Source organism: Sminthopsis crassicaudata, chromosome 5 (genome assembly GCF_048593235.1).
Source record: "Sminthopsis crassicaudata isolate SCR6 chromosome 5, ASM4859323v1, whole genome shotgun sequence".
Classification (NCBI taxonomy): domain Eukaryota; kingdom Metazoa; phylum Chordata; class Mammalia; order Dasyuromorphia; family Dasyuridae; genus Sminthopsis; species Sminthopsis crassicaudata.
This window is the reverse complement of record NC_133621.1, coordinates 255,723,992-255,736,276: the sequence shown is the minus strand read 5'-3', so window position 1 is coordinate 255,736,276 and position 12,285 is coordinate 255,723,992. Positions and strand designations below refer to the sequence as shown.

Here is a 12,285-nt window from a genome sequence, read left to right as displayed (position 1 = left end):
CAAAATACAGTTCTCTTGGAATAGGAGGGAGATTAAATGAAAATGAAATTGATCACTTTAAATTAATACATCACTTGGAGATTTAAACTGAATAATTATCTGTAAGTCCATTATATAAGCTGATAACCCACATGATCCGCCATTCAAGATATTTAGCAAAACAATCACTTTCTAACTAGTCATGAACTTTTGCTACTAAAAACTGTAAAAACAAGAATAAAAGGTAGATTAATAATAATACAAATTATCAGGCAATTACATACAGAGTTACACTTTGCTGAAAGAAACCATTCAAACATAAATTATAGGAAATCTAGCCACACACCCACACACAACTACAGTAGTAGATTTTATGGAAAACATTCTTAAAAGATCATCTTTAAGGGGAAAAAAAATACCTTGTGAATACAATTCACACTTGAATAATGTTCACACCCAATTTTCATTTAAATTCCATTTGTTTCTAAAATGCATCCTAGTGCATTAAGACCATATTTCCTTGGAAACCCAACTTCTTTGGAATTGTAAATTCAGTAGAAAGGCTGTAAATAAAGAACAGTAAACAATATTGTGTTAACAAAATACTTCACATTATTGAAAATACCAGTTTAATCATGATTATCCTCCAGGGTCAGTTTTAAAACATCCTCAGACCCTCCAATTTCTCCCATTTAAATCTCATTTATTTCCTGCTAATCAGATGTTTATCTTCTATAACACAATCTAATTAGAAATAAATGTCAATATCCCAGGACACAACTTTGTGAACATTAAACCTGGTTAATTTTCTCAACTGCCTGGCTATTCATTTGTAGCTAATGTCTAAATACTAAGTCTACAATATTACAAGTATTTTGAAGACTTCTGAACTGGAGTCATATTTGGAAAACTTTATGTGGGAAAAAATTCATAGATTTTGACCAGAGAAGAAATCCAGTTCAACTCATTCATTTTACATGTGAGAAAAATGAGACCTGCAAGTTATTAAATAATTTGTTCAAGATCATGCAGAGATGGAGTTTAGAACAAGCTCTGCTGATTCAGAATCCAACCCTCTTTCCACTGCACCCCATTGTTGGGAGATTTTCTGTGCTTGAATGCACTTTTTAAAATATTTTAGTCCAAATTTCTGATTTCATTAGTGTAAGAAAACAAAATGGATAGGAAAAGGACTTTCACCAAAGTATATGAATTCCTTTTCTTGTTCTTAGTTGCCCAGAGCATTGAAAGGTTAAAGGGGCTTGCCTAAGGTCAAATAGCCAGTATGTATCAGAGGAAAGATGTGACCCGTGCTCTTCTGGATCCATGGTCATCTCTGTTCCTACTATTGCCCCAGAGAGGACAGTTTTGGGGGGATGACCAATCTTTGATTTCATAAATGTGGGAAACTCCTTCCATTGAATGGTGATCTTTAAGTGGGCATCTTGCCTGTAATGGATAGTCTTAGAGAGCTGTCTGGGGCACTTAAAAGTTGAGACATTCTTAAATTACCTGGTCATTATATGTTTGATTGCAAGGTTTCCCTTCTCAGGGATCCTTTTTTAAGCTCACATTACACATGAACACTTGATTTGAATTCAAATCTAAATCTAAAATTCCAAGTGATAGAGACATCTCTTAGAGAAACAAAGAGAACACCCTTCTGGAGTCTGAAACAATGAAGAAAGATTCTTGTAGCATGGCTATAGAGCTGGAATGAAACTCAAAGAGCATCCTATTCTAAAGGAGAAAGTATAAATGTATATGTATGTGAGTGTATATGTGTATGAATGTGTATGGATTTATGTATATATGTATAATATATGCATATTATGTATATGTATAATATGTATGTATGTATATATGTATATATATATATATGTATAATATATGAGAAAAGGAAGTCTCATCATTCTAAACAGCTAGTTCTTGGATCCATGTTGATCTACAAGCTCACCCTCAGCATCTTCCTATCCTCTCATGTCCTCAGGTGATCTCAACTTCCCTTTCTTTCTGAGGATCAAGCTAAGCAGGCTGGATCCCCACTCCCTTGCTCTGCTGCCCTCTTGCCTGAGACAAGGTGGAAGAAGGGGTGCTGCTACTAGGGCTGAGTTCTATTAAGGCCCCCACACATACACTTTTTGTTTCTTTTAAGAGCTTCCCCTGACTACATTTTTCCAGAGTATCTTATTTCTTTCCTTTACCCCCTTTCCTAAGCTGTACACTCACCGCAACTTCAGTTCCTTAAAGCTGCTGCCTGCTTTGTTTGAGCCATTGCTGCCCCTCTTTTTTGTTAGGTTAATTAATGGAAGGTTTCCATGGAGATGGGGAAGAAGCCAGCAAGGAAGAATGAGTAGGAGTTAATGTAAAAAAAAATCGACAGACAAGGAAGAGAAAGATAATCAGCTAAGGATGGGGGAGAGTACATTAGGGACTGGGGGAAAGCAGACACATCATATTTAAGGATGTGGAGAACTCAGATTGGCTCAGCTGCTTTAGGGATGGAAAAACACAAACCTTTAAATAAGTGATATTATGGTCTAATTCTATCATCAGGTAAAAAGGGGGTGAGGGAAATTAACCTTCATATGATCTTCAATTATCTGGCTAATAGTTTGGTCCTGATAATAGATGACATTTACACCAAGTTTGGAATTTTTATAAAGTGCTTTTCTGTTAAATTATGTGAAACTCATTATATCCTTGTGGGGCAAGAACTGTAGTTATTATTGTTTCCATTTTTCAGACGGGGAAACTGAGAGGTTAATGAGCTTGTTCAGAGTCACTAAGTGAGAAAAGATTGAAACTCCAAACTTTCAGTTCTACATGCTAATTATAGGATACTTTCCCCATACTTAATACATTTCCTTAAATTTTTTCCACTTGCGACCCCTTTTTGCCTGAGAAACTTTTACATAACCCAGGGCATATAGGTATATAAAGTAGGTATAAAAATCAAGTATTTATATAATAAATCACAATTTTGCAAACTACTTCAGTTATGCAACCCCACATGGAATTACAACCCATAATTTAAGAAGCTTTGCACTATGCTATATCTTGTAAGAAGAAGACTGACAGTATTATTCACTGTTATCTATATGATTATTAATCTAATTGATGTGTTGTCAGTAGATTAATATATAATGTATAACATACTTATATAATATATTTTATTGCCATAAATTATATATAAATAGACAAATATTGTGTAATATATGTGATATATTCTGTTTTATAATAAATACATAAATGATATTCATCTAGTTAAAAATTCTAGGAGAGACAAAATATCATATAGATAATATATTCTATGGAGAACTAAGGGACTCAATTTTTATTTAAAAGTTTAGAGTTGTTCCAACTCTAAATTAATTTGTGATTAGAATTGTAATTGCCTTTTGTACCAAGTAGCCAACACTGTCTGAAGTTTAGGTCACTCTCTTCACAAGATTGTGCATATATAGACTAGATTTTCCTAATTGATGGGCCAATGTTATTTCATCACCTAACCAAAAACATACTCTAGAACCAGCTACTACGTATCTTTCTTGGCCATATGTCCTACTCCATTGCTTTAGATTCCTAGAGATTTATAGAGAGCAGGTAGTATAGTACAGAAGATAGAGAGAAAACTTTGAAATCTGGAAGATTGAAATTTGTCTTGCCTTAGACAGAGACTGACTATATAACCCTAGAGAATCAGGTTGTATAAATTTCCTGATTAGTTCACACTGCAACTTTGTATCCATGGAGCCTGATACACAATAAGTGGTGAATAAATGCTTGTTGGTTTACTGGTTAAATGAGTAGGAGATTGGCCTTAGTAAAGAAAAAGGCTACTTTTTCTGCTAAAGAAAAAAAAAAGATGAGAGAAGGATAGGTTTTGACCTTGAAGAAAGTGAGATGAAAAAGATGAGTGAATGCCTAATAAATGTCCTCAGCCTAAGTAAAGTAATTATGAAGGTTTGTTCTCTGATAATCTGAAAGAAAGAGAAAGAATGTTAATTCTCAGTTATTTAGGTTTTTGTTTGTTTGTTTGTTTTTGTTTTGTTTTGTTTTGTTTAACGTTTATAATTGAGAAGTTGGATTAAAACATCTCTAAAGTCCTTTGTTAGGAATAGAGAGAGAGAGAGAGCTGATAGGGATAACAAAGGTCATATAGCAGCCTTATTTTATAAACCACCAGGTGATAATGTAATACATTGTTCTCTCTGTGTCTCTGTCTCTATTTCTGTCTTTTTCTGTCTCTCTGAAGGCATATTTCCCCAAAAAAAGTTTTCTTTGAATTTGCTTCCTCAAATTTCCAGCCTAATTATTTTCTCTCTTTCACAGTTAAAACTTCCAGAAGGAGCCTCTACTTCCATTTCTCTTCCTCTGCCTCTTGTAACTAGGCTTTCAACTCTACCATTTTATTGAAATAGTTCTCTCTAAGGTTAACAAGAACAATTGCCTTTTCTAATTCCTGATGTCTTGTCTTTATGCATCAATTGAAATGGTTGACCTTTTCCTTAGACATATTTCTTTTTATTCCATGGTACTGCTAGCTCCTATTGTTTCTCCTAATCAATCAATGAAGTATTTTTTAAGCAGTTATTATGTCTGTCTGCTTCTCCTCTGTCTTTTTTGCTATTGTATTCCTATTTAGCTCCAAAAATAGGTTTTCCTCTAAAGCTGAAAATTCAGACCTCGTTTTGTTTTTTTCTATGTTCTTTGTACTGATGACTCTGCTAGGATTTCAGTGATTATCTCTATACATATGATTCCTAGATCGATATTATCTAGCCCCAATCTCTCACTTACACTTCAGTCTCAGATTTGCACTAATGTACATTTTCACTTGAATGTCCTGTGAGCACCTCAAAATTGAAATATCCAAAGACAAATCTGTCAAATTCTTTTCAAATCTGTCCTAATTTCCAGTTTTTTACCTCTCTTTCTCACATGACCATCTTCTCAATTACTCCAGGCTCAAAACTTTGACTCTTCCTTTTCCCCCATCCCACTTGTATTTGTCCAAGGGAATTATTTAAATTTGTCTTTGTATTTTCGGTGTTGGTTGAATGAATAAATGAAAAATCATTTATTAGGCTCTAATTCTGTATAATGGACTATGCTGACCACTGAATATACACATGGAAAAGCAAGACATCCTCTCCTCTCAAAGAACTCAATGAAATTGAATTGTCTTCCTTGGTAATTAGGCTACCCAGACACATAGATGCATATGCATATATGATAAATGTGTATATATGCATGGAAACATATCACATTTTTATTATTTAAATATTTGTAATGAGTAACATGATGAAAATCACATTCTTCCTCATAAAAATTGCTTCCTCTTTCCCCCTTACTCATATCTCTCAATAACTCCCTGCCTCTGCCTGTGGATGTATAATTTTTTTTCAGCTTTGGAAGTTCCCAATGAGCAACACCCTCTATAAATATGCAAAGCAATATTTGCTTTGATGCTTAAGGAATATTAAAGAGCTTATAGAGAGTAGGAACTCTGAAAAGGTGTACTTGAATCTAGATCAGCATGGTGGTTATAGTTAAGCAGGCTAGCTCTCTGGAGGACATCAGGATCAGCCCCAGTCCTTGGTCTTTAGGTGGAGAAGTGAAGGAGGCAGGAGAGCTACCACATGGCTGGTCAAAGAGTCTGGAATCTGGAGTCTGGAATCTGAAGTTTTCTCTGTGTCTGTGGCTGAGAGCTGTAGCTAAAAGAACCTTCTGTGTCTGAAACTCCCTTAAATACATCATATAGTTACATCACTACAGCACACTGAGTTTATGTGCAACCATTACATCACCATAGAGAACCATTATCTCACATTAAGTAGATGCTTAACTATAAGCACCCTGCTGACCTAAATTCAAGTTCACCTTTTCTGCTCTATACAGAACTGGCAGGGGCCCTGAGGGATTAACTGATTCCATATGCATACACACATGCATACATACACATGAAAATATACCATGAATGGAAGGAAAGAAAATATAACAAAATATTTTCAATATTTAAATATTTTGTTCTACTAAAAGATTCTGCAATGTGAATAAATGAAACATATTTAAACAGAAGTCTTATAACAGCATTTAGTACTTTTCATGCCTTTAGAGATACCAATTTACTGATATTATACATTTATTACCAAAAGTATGGTAATCTATGGAGTAAAAAACAGAATTTACTGGCAAAAAAATTGTAGATTTTAAATATCTCATATTTTTTTTAAAGAAACCCTAAACTAAGATAATGTGCTTTCATTATCCTTTCTTTTGACTCCCTTGAAAATTATCACTTTAAATTAAAATAAACTCAATTATCCATGTTAACGAATACTTTGTGTTTTAAAAATTGTAATGCACAGGGGGCAGCTAGATTGTGCAGTGGATAGAGCACCAGCCTTGAATTCAGGAGGTCCCGAGTTCAAATGTGGTCTCAGACACTTAACACTTCCTAGCTGTGTGATCCTGGGCAAGTCACTTAACCCCAGCCTCAGGAGAAAAAAAAAAAATTGTAATGCACAAATAATCCCCAAACCTCATTAAACCTTCTCATGAGATAGGTTTAACTAATGACATGGTTAGCTAACTGGGATTGGCATTCTGTCTTTCTTCAAAGTTTGAATGCCTTCAATAAAAATCTCTAAACGATAGTAACAGACTTGGTCTCTTTAACAATCTATTATGGATTTACTCCCTCTAATGTTTTATAGAATCAGAGCTAAAAAGGACTTCCAACCACTTCATTTTGCAGATGAGGAAACTCAAGCTTAAACAGATTAAATTATTTACCCACAATCATACAATCATAAGTGGAAAGGGAGAATTGGAGCCCCAGGTTATCCTAACTCCAAATCACCCTAGCCACTGTCCTATACCATCATTCCTCTTATCAAAGCCTTTTTGATCTCACATTTTTTCAGTCTATATCTGAATGAGTTCCCTAAATTTGATGATATCCTTATTGTAAAATAAAACTTATTTTATGCCACCTTAAAATTATTAATTTTAAACTTCAAATGATATAATTTTTTTCAAACTTCAAGAAAAAAAGTAGATGAACATGAATACTTTTTAAAAAATATATAGGAGACTACTTGTTTCTGGCAGAGACTATTTGTTTTTTTCTTAATCTTGCTAGTGCTTCATATTAGACCTGGCATAGAATGGGCACTTAATTAATATTTATTGCTTAACTGATTTAGAGCTGTATATTAGAAATTTCTTTTTGAAATCTCCTTGCTTTACAAGGGAGTTGGTGAAAAAGGATAAATAACTTGCCTACAGGAGGATAAATAATAAAAGATCACAAGCAAAAGTAATTCTTCAGCCTCCAAAGTCTTTTTCATTCTACAATACTTCTCCAGCTAATCTCTGGCAAAGGTACTAAAGAGTGGCAAAGTTGCAGCATTTCATTAAAATTTGGGGTATTGCCTGTGGTAGAATAGGTCTTAGATTTCTTCTGAGTGTTGTGTTCAAATCCAGCTACCATATGTTTGGAATTATGTTGACCATACTCTCCAGAGAAGAGCAACTAGAATGTGAGTCAACTGAAAACAATGCCTTGTAAGGTTCAGTTGAAGAAACTAGGTACACTCTACTACATACTTAGGCAAAAAGAAGAGAAAATTTGATAGGAATGTCATCTACATGTATTCTTAGTATTATAGAAAAGTGAGTAAACTAGGACAATAGGTGAAAATAAGGACGGAAGAAGGGAAAAAGCATTTCTACAGAGCCTACTATGTGCTGAGTTTTACAAATATTATTTCATTTGATTCTCATAATAACCCTTGGAGTTAGCTACTGTTATGATATTTGTTTTATATTTCAGAAAAAGTAGGCAAGTGACTTTTCCAGGGTCACATAGCTTGTACATGTGTAAGGCTGAATTTGAATTCAGATCTTTCTGTCTTCAGGACCAGTACTCTATCTACCAGTATCTGGTCACCACTAAAGTAAAGTTAGGCTCTATGGAAAACAAATCTTTACATAATCATAAATGAAATTATTGAGATATCTGGGGTGGTGGGTGGGTTTCCTCTCACCACAGGTCTTCATATAGGATATAACCTTTAAGCTGAGGTTTAGAGAAAAGCAGATGGCATATGGGGAACAATATATGCCAAAATGTGGAATCAGGATATGGAATCACCTCTCGGTGATGTTATCAGCTGCCAAAAACTCAATTATTTCTATTCAGATAATTTCCAAAGCTCTATGGTCATCATAGAATTTTGGCTCAAAACCCTGGGTCTATCATCCTTTTTCTGTCTGATATCAGGCTCTTTCCTCACAATTCTTAACAAAAATCATTCCTCCTGTTCCTCCCTTTGCTTTTCAGCATCCTTCTATATATATTTCCTCCATGAAAACATCAGTTTTTTGAGGGCAGAATCTGTTTCTCATGCTTGTATTTATATTCCCAGTGTTTACTATAGTGCTGGTGCAACACTTCATAAACAATCCATCTATCTCTTTATTTATCTAATCTATCTCTATTATCTCTCTATCATCAATCCATGTTTACCATCTATTTTTATAATACCTATTATATCTATCTATCTATTATGTGTCTCTCAAACCTATCCTTTTTTATCTTCCCAGCTCTGGTTTCTCTCCCCTGAAAATCAATAACTGTATATTAGACATTTCTGACTGAATGACCTGAAGGCATATCAAAGTCAATATGTCAAAAAAACAAAATTCCTATTTCCCCCCAAAAAAATTTTCCTGTTCAAAATTTTTCTCCTTATTTTTATTGATGGTATCATCATCATTCCAGTCATTCAAGTTCAAAACAATGGAGCACTCTTTATTCTTCCCTTTGCCTCATTCCATCCACATGGCTAATCATTTGTCAAGTAAATCTATCTCTACAATATATTTTGCATCCATTCCCTTCCCTTCATTCATATAATCATAACTCTAATTTAATGCCTTATCACCTCTAGCCAATTAAACAGTTTTCTAAATGATCTCCCTGCCTTAAGTCATTCCTGTCAGCTAATTCCTCATCCACACAACTGGTCTGTTGTATATTCCCTATCTAAACTGAGCCAAAACTTTAAAAATAAGAGCCATTCCCCAGTTGATAAATAGACAAAAGATATGAATAGGCAGTTTTCAGAAGAATAAACCAAAGCTATTAATAGAAATATGGAAATATGGAAAAAAGGTCTCACTAAAAATTTGAGAAAGGAAATTAAAACAACTTTGAGGGACCACCTCATATCTTTCAGTTTAGCCAACATGACAGAAAAGAAAAGTGGTAAATTCTGGAAACACATAGAAAAATAAGTACACTTATGCACTATTGGTGGAGTCCTGAACTGGTATAGCCATGGTTGAGAAAAAATTTGGAACTATGACCAAAGAGTTATAAAAGTGTGTATACCCTTTGACCTAGCAATACTTCTGCTAATTGTGTAACCCAAAGAGATCAAAGAAAAATGGAAAAAATCTATATGTATGAACATGTTTACACAGTATAAAAAGTAGTGGCAATCTCATTATAAAAGAGCCACGCTGAAGTCTTCTCTTTGCAGAAGTTCCAAACATGCCAGCCTTACGCCTGGCATCCCAAGGATCTTTTCCCACTGGAACACTGTTTATGGTGCCCTCTTATCTCTACCTTCACCTTTTACTAACTAGACTTTAACCTTACTTCTAAACCCCATAATAAACCTCTTTTATCAATCTAAAAGAAAGTAGTGGCAAAAAATTGGAATTTGAGATTATGAACATTGGGAAATGAGTAAACAAGTTGTGGCAAAGGATTATGATGGAATACTATTGAACGGCAAAAATTAAGGGAATAGTTCCAAGAAATCCTAGAAATATCTATATGAGCTGATGCAAAGTAAAGAAAGAAAAACCAGGAGAATAATGTACATAGTAATATAAATATTGTAAAAAAAATCAACTGTGAAAGACTTAGCTACTCTGATCAATACAATGATCTATGACAATTCCAAAGGACTCATCATAATAAATGCTACCCACCTCCAGAGAGAAAATTAATGAACTCTAAGCATATATTGAAAGTGCTTTTTTTTATTTAATTTTTTTCTTACAATACAGTTAATATGGAGATTTTTTAAAAAATGATTTCACATGTAGAATGGATGTTGCTTGCCTTCTCAATGGGTGGGGAAGGGAGAGAATTTGGAACTGAAAAAATTTTAAATGATTGTTTAATAAACTTTTTATGTTGCTATGGAAAAAAATGTTCCTTGTTCAAAGAGCAACTGAATTAGCAACATAATTCTTCATAATCTGGCTCTAGGATGTTAGGCTTATTACATATTATTCCCCATTTACACATTTTATATTATGTCAAACTGGCCTACTTGTCCTTTCTTGTATGTGGCAACTGGTATCTTAATTTGAAGTAGGCTTTCCCTCTGTACCTAGAGTATTCTTCATTCTCCCCTCATCATCGTAGAAGTTCAGTTTTCAAGCACTAGCTCCTATATAAGGCTTTCCTTATGTCCAGAGTTACTAGAACCCTATCCCAAGATTACTTTATATATTTATTTTAACTTCATGTATAAATATAATTTCCCTTGAAAGAATCTCATAAGCTCCTTGAGGGCAGAGATCAAAAACTTTGTTTTTGAATCCATGTCTAGTATTTAGTAGGCACTTAGTCATTGTTGATTGATTAATTTTTATTTCCCTCACTTAAATGACACTTAGGAGTTAAATATCATTCTTGAAAGATTTACAAGTATTAAAATCCCTTATAAAACAAAAACAAGTCAAGACTAAGTCATTCAAGAATTGTCAGTCTGGAAAAAAGTAAAGTTTATATATGATTTGTAAGCTTGCTATAAACTACCATTACAAAGCAAAATTCCATTTTGAAATTGCAGGTGATTTTTTCATATATTTTATAATTAAGACAGTTACTTAGACTCTGACAGAGTCCAGAAAATTTCATATTTGGGAGCTGGTGCAGGACCATGCTTAAATATTCTCAATGCAAACATTAAAAACCTCATAGTATTTTAAACTGAATTCATCAGTGGTCCTATCTTTCTCCATTTCTTTGTTATTGTTCCTATTTCTTGGGAGTCTATTTCAATTACTTCTTTCAAAGATATTTTCCTCATAATTTTCTCACAAAAATAGCACTTTCATTAGCTATGGAATAGTAATCATCTTGAGCCAGATTTATTCCACTGTGTTAGGAGAAAGCTATTATTACTTCAAAATTCATAAACTGTACTATATGAAATGAATTATCTGGGTAAAATAAAAGATGGAGTAGTAACTTGTTCACTAGCATTCTCTAAATGTGATGCCAAATATCTGAAAATGGATAGGCTTGTTTTGTTTTTGTTTTTGAAAGTGTAACCTTTCCCATAAATTTGTAGTGTTAACTTTTTTCAAACATGCATTCACATATCTACATTAAAATCAAGTGATTGCAACAGACCTTTTTCAATGATTACACAAGTGTTTCAAATAGTTTTCTTTAATCGAAGTATGTCTAGTATATTTAGTATAGTGTTCTTGATTCTAATTAAGAATTCCTAATTTGAATATGAATTCATTTCCATCAAGATTCTCCTCTCCCTTTTCAGCTGGATTAAGGTCTCTATCACAAAACCAATGAATACATTTTCTCATATTTTCCTAGCACTATGAAGTATTGTAATATTGTAACATTTGATTGTAACACTTATTGCATTTGTAAACCTTTGTAAACAAGTCATACTAAAACAATGAAAAATTAAAGTTAAAATCTAGAATCTCTAAGTATATTCTTGTTTTTGTTCTTTTGCTTCTGGTGTTCCTCATACCTGTAATATTGTCCTCCATCCTCTCATCAGTCTTTTAGTTAGCTATCAATTTCTAAGAGTCAAATTTGATTTCCAGTTCCTCCAAGAGGTCTTGACTGATTCCCCCCATCCGCCCCCAAGTAATTAACATTTTTGAGTTAATATCCAAGCCTTACCTGAATGATCTCCAAGCCATTGATGGTTAGGAGAGGGCACACAGACCCATTTCCTAACAATCCTGTCACATGCCTTGAGAGTAATTCTGAAGCTCCCCTTCCACATTCAGAGTTCAGCACTTTCAATACTATGGCACTCTCACTTCCCTGCTCCACAGCTAGGTGGGGGGAGGGGGGAAATGAGTGAGTGTCTTTGCCTTCAACAAACCTAAACTGTTTGGTGGAAAGGCAATGTTATTTCTTTCAAGGAGATCATGTCTGAGTGATCTACTAGAGTTACTTAAGAATGTAAATAAGCTCCTGGATAAGAGAAACCAGTGGATGTGATTTCT

The 12,285-nt window shown here is 33.9% G+C and overlaps 1 protein-coding gene across 1 annotated transcript in view; it reads right to left on the bottom strand.

Moving 5' to 3' along the window:
* LOC141543969 (uncharacterized) overlaps positions 1-12,051 on the bottom strand; it is a 31,093-nt gene extending 19,042 nt beyond the window's left edge. Inside the window, exons 1-2 of the mRNA XM_074269625.1 lie at positions 11,954-12,051; positions 399-542 (exon numbers count right to left, since the gene is read on the bottom strand). Of these exons, the coding sequence (XP_074125726.1) occupies positions 399-446 (48 nt within the window). The 5' untranslated portion in view covers positions 447-542; positions 11,954-12,051. The remainder of the gene's footprint in view (positions 1-398; positions 543-11,953) is intronic.
* Positions 12,052-12,285: the final 234 nt, after the last annotated feature.